The sequence below is a fragment of the Fulmarus glacialis genome, unplaced genomic scaffold, assembly GCF_000690835.1.
Source record: "Fulmarus glacialis isolate BGI_N327 unplaced genomic scaffold, ASM69083v1 scaffold11965, whole genome shotgun sequence".
NCBI lineage: Eukaryota > Metazoa > Chordata > Aves > Procellariiformes > Procellariidae > Fulmarus > Fulmarus glacialis.
In genome coordinates, this window is record NW_009214958.1 from 6,650 (window position 1) to 10,364 (window position 3,715).

A 3,715-nucleotide genomic window follows, 5' to 3' on the forward strand; every position below is an offset into this window, starting at 1 on the left:
GTCCTGGCTCTTAAATAGAGTGAAAATAAATGAAATGCAGAATGCAGACTGTTTATTATACTAGTACTGAGTCAGACTTGCTTAGAATGAGGGCTGTGACTCATGATCAAATTATTGCGGCTTAGTTACTGTTTAACAGCTGAGCTACAGTTCCTGTCTGCATGCAGGCTTTTAGCCTGTGGCAAACATAGGGTGGGGCACCTTAGTTTAAGCCTATTTTACAACTCCTCTGCTTTGTCCTGAGCCGCCCTCACCGTTGCTGCGGTCAAGCTGCAGCATGGTAGCTTGTTAAGTTCTATTAACTTGTGTGTGAGTTTGATTTCTAGATGCTCCAGGAGCCTGTCATAGAGCACAAAGTTCAAAGCAGTTTCTGGCTCAGTGTCTGACAGTGCTTCCAGTTGGTTATCCGCATGGAAGCATAGTGCCGAGATCTGACTGGGCCACAGTGTTCTTCCCACTGCTTTCATCAGTCTCTCTCCTACAGCCCACATCTGCTCAGCTCTAGCATGTGGGATACTTGCAGGAAATTAAATCTTCTGTCATGTTCTGAAGGCGATGCTATGGAAGCATTTTCCCATCAGTACTGTGCATGGAGAGTTCTTTAGTGCCCCTCCCTGCTTGAAAGACATTGTTCTGGGCCAGGACTTCTTCTTGTTCTTTTTTTATATTACAGTTCTTTCTCAGATCACCTTGAGTCATTGTGGATAACAAGAATAAAAGCATTTTGCCCTGGGAGGCATTGAGACTGAATGCCTCTGAATGGGTGAGTCATCACAGTAACCAAGCCTATTGCTTTTTGCCTGGTGTCTGTGAATTATTTAAATTTAACTTGCCTCTGTAATGCACTGTTCTCCTGTCATATTTTTTTCCTTTTTTTTTTTTTCTCCTCACCCAGAGAAGAAAATCCCTCATTGGAGAAGGAGGGGAGATTTCAGTGCTTAGTTCTTAAGGGCAATTCAGTCACACTGCAAAAAAATCTGAGAAAGTGGCCTTTTTGTTAAAGCTCTGCTTCAGACCAGCTGACCTCTTTATTAGCAGAGTCCGTCAGGACACCTCTGGGCCTTTAAGGCTGGACCTGGATTGTGGAGATGTGCTTCATGAAGTGTCCTTCATTCCTGAGTCCCAGGCTACCAAATCAGAGACTAGACTAGAGAGAGCCATAATTAATTTCCTTTACTTTCCGTAGCAGCCAAAGCAGGTAGAAGGGTGGCAGTATAGTCGCTGGTACTATCCTTTAAAGATTCGAGACTTGGCTATGCTGTGCAGTGTAATTGTAGCCAGAAAACACTGGAGGCTAATCAGTTCATATCAGTGTAAGAAGCTTTCTATCTCATCCTGGCATCTTCTATGATAACGTGGCTGTTGTTTATAGCAGTGGAGTGGGGAATCAGGCTACAGAAACCAGTTCCAGTCCTTTTTTATGTAAGGAGAGGCCTTGGTACTCCACAGAAGTAGTTACTAGAGTGGCCAGTGTTAATCCTGCTGTAAGTCTTTAGAAACCTGTACTATTGCCTCAGGAGAGAATCTGGAAGCGGCAGGGCTGGGAGAAACCAAAGCCCCCTTTACACACACTTTTTCTGGATGTCCACTGGAAGATTTACAGTGTGATACCCCAGACTGCCTCAGATTTTCCCTCACAGACATATCCCAGTCAGCAGCCCTGATTTCTAGGAAGGATAGTATGCTTCAGTCCTAAAATGATCTGCTTTCTGCATGTGTTCAAGATCTGTCACAGTGATTATTTAGAATTGCAGTCCTTAAAAATGGAGAGTAACCAACAGAGTCTAGAGAAGGAGGAAGGGACATTGGTACTATTGCAATGTTGCCATACAGATAACTGTCGTGTCCATCACTTGACATGATCTTTCAATCTATCATATCCCATATTCAGCCTTTCGCAGGCTGAGGATTGTGCTTATGTGGGACTTGCAAGAATTATGAGGCAGGTAAAAGTGAATTTCTAATAATTCACTCCGTTGAGGTCCCCTGCTCCCCAAAATCCAAATCTGTAATTGCTATTCGCTTTCAGCGCTAATAGCTAAAGGTTTCCTAAATGAACCTCAATTGCTTGGACTTCGCCTTAGTAACTCCAATGACATGTTTCTGATATTACTAGTGCAGCTTCTAATCTTATTTAGCTGTAGGAGCTGCAGAGGTTTTGGGTTTTCCTTGCTGCTTTTTAGTTGTCTGATTAATTTCAACATGGACCCTATTTAAGTGGCTCTGATTGCAGGAAATTGCTGCAGCATGTGACACATGTCACAACAGTGCAGTGATTAAAGCCCCCACATGTCATTTACTGACTGATTGAGCTAATCACACCGAGAGAGTGGCAAATGTGTGGAGAGGAACTGGCATTCCTTATTGTTCAGGATTTTAAGCATTCTGAATTGAGAGTCCAAATAAATGACAGTTGGACTGGAATTTCTTTCAATTTACATTCTTCAAAGCTTCCAAAACCAATACCCAAGTATGTCATGTTAGGAGACAGAGTTGGTGTGCTCCTGTTTGAAGCTACAATGTAAGAACAAACTGAAGTAGGGACATTTTAAATAATGTTGACTCTAAGGAGGTACCAAAACTAGCATCTGGATGAACTTTAGTGGCAGAGTCTTTGTTGGGGTGAAGTGTGAATGTGAACTCTTTTTCTTGTTCCTTTTTAGTACATTTTCTGTTTCTGCCAACATGGAGTATACATCATCACTCCAGAATTATAATGATCTCTTATTAACATTGTGTGTTTTTGTGTTATTCCTCTGTTACTTCTCTGCAATTAGAAAGAATGAATTTGGAGTCAAATTTCCTAGTTTTACAAGTTTCCATCTCTACTTTCTTGCTGTGTAGGCTTTCTTAATGCAAGGGTGAGTTCTGTGTCACGGAACACTGCTGGGGGCAAGGCTGACTGTTAGAGTGGCCTGTGATTCATGAGCAGTAGATGTGCTATTGACTATGACCCAGTGAAAAAGGAAGGAGAAAATTTCTGAAAAGGAAGACAATGAAGTTTCTTGGGCAGACATGATTGTGAGATACTCTGGTGCCTTTGTATGGCTATTGAATAACTCTCATGCCACTGTTATGGCAGTTTTATGGGTGAGGGGCAGAACCATGAGACTGCTTTGAGATGGCTCAGGCTCATTCCATTCGGCTGCATCCTCTGTCCAGCTGCAAGACGTTCTGTCCACACCCTTTCCATTCTTTGGTTCCAATATGCTTGCAATGGGGAGAATTGATGTCTGCTGCTGATTATCTCAGTCTGTGTCAGGCAGAGAAGGAATGAAGCTGCTGTTCCATATAGATCTCATACATGCTTGTATTTGAAAACTCTTGTTTCCTTTTCTCATCCTTTAGGTATGGAACCCTGGTCCTTCTATTTCATCAACGGCTTTCTGAATTTCAACGTGGCATTTATTTTGGCGCTGCTTGTGCTGCCACTTACTTGTCTCATGGAGTGTCTGCTTCAGAAATTTCATGGTGAGTGCAAGACAGCTGTGAGAGCCAAGCACAGACAGCCCGGGTCTCAACCTTGTTACTGAGGGAGAGCTTGCCTGCCCAAGAGCAACTTTCCTTTATTGGAAGTGAAACTAGGTTTAGGGAAAGTCTTTGGAATAATAGGAAAGTTCCTAAAGCTCATTACTCAGTTCGGTGTTGACCCCACAATGGAGCTACTGTGTAGAAAGAACACGCAGTGAGATCATAGAATCACAGAATCATAGAA

At 42.7% G+C, this 3,715-nt stretch overlaps 1 protein-coding gene across 1 annotated transcript in view; it reads left to right on the forward strand.

Moving 5' to 3' along the window:
- The window catches only part of LOC104077507 (alpha-1,2-mannosyltransferase ALG9-like), a gene marked incomplete at both ends in the record, with an annotated part of 9,516 nt that extends 6,045 nt beyond the window's left edge, over positions 1 to 3,471 (forward strand). Inside the window, one exon of the mRNA XM_009578773.1 lies at positions 3,349 to 3,471. Within this exon, the coding sequence (XP_009577068.1) occupies positions 3,349 to 3,471 (123 nt within the window). The remainder of the gene's footprint in view (positions 1 to 3,348) is intronic.
- Positions 3,472 to 3,715: the final 244 nt, after the last annotated feature.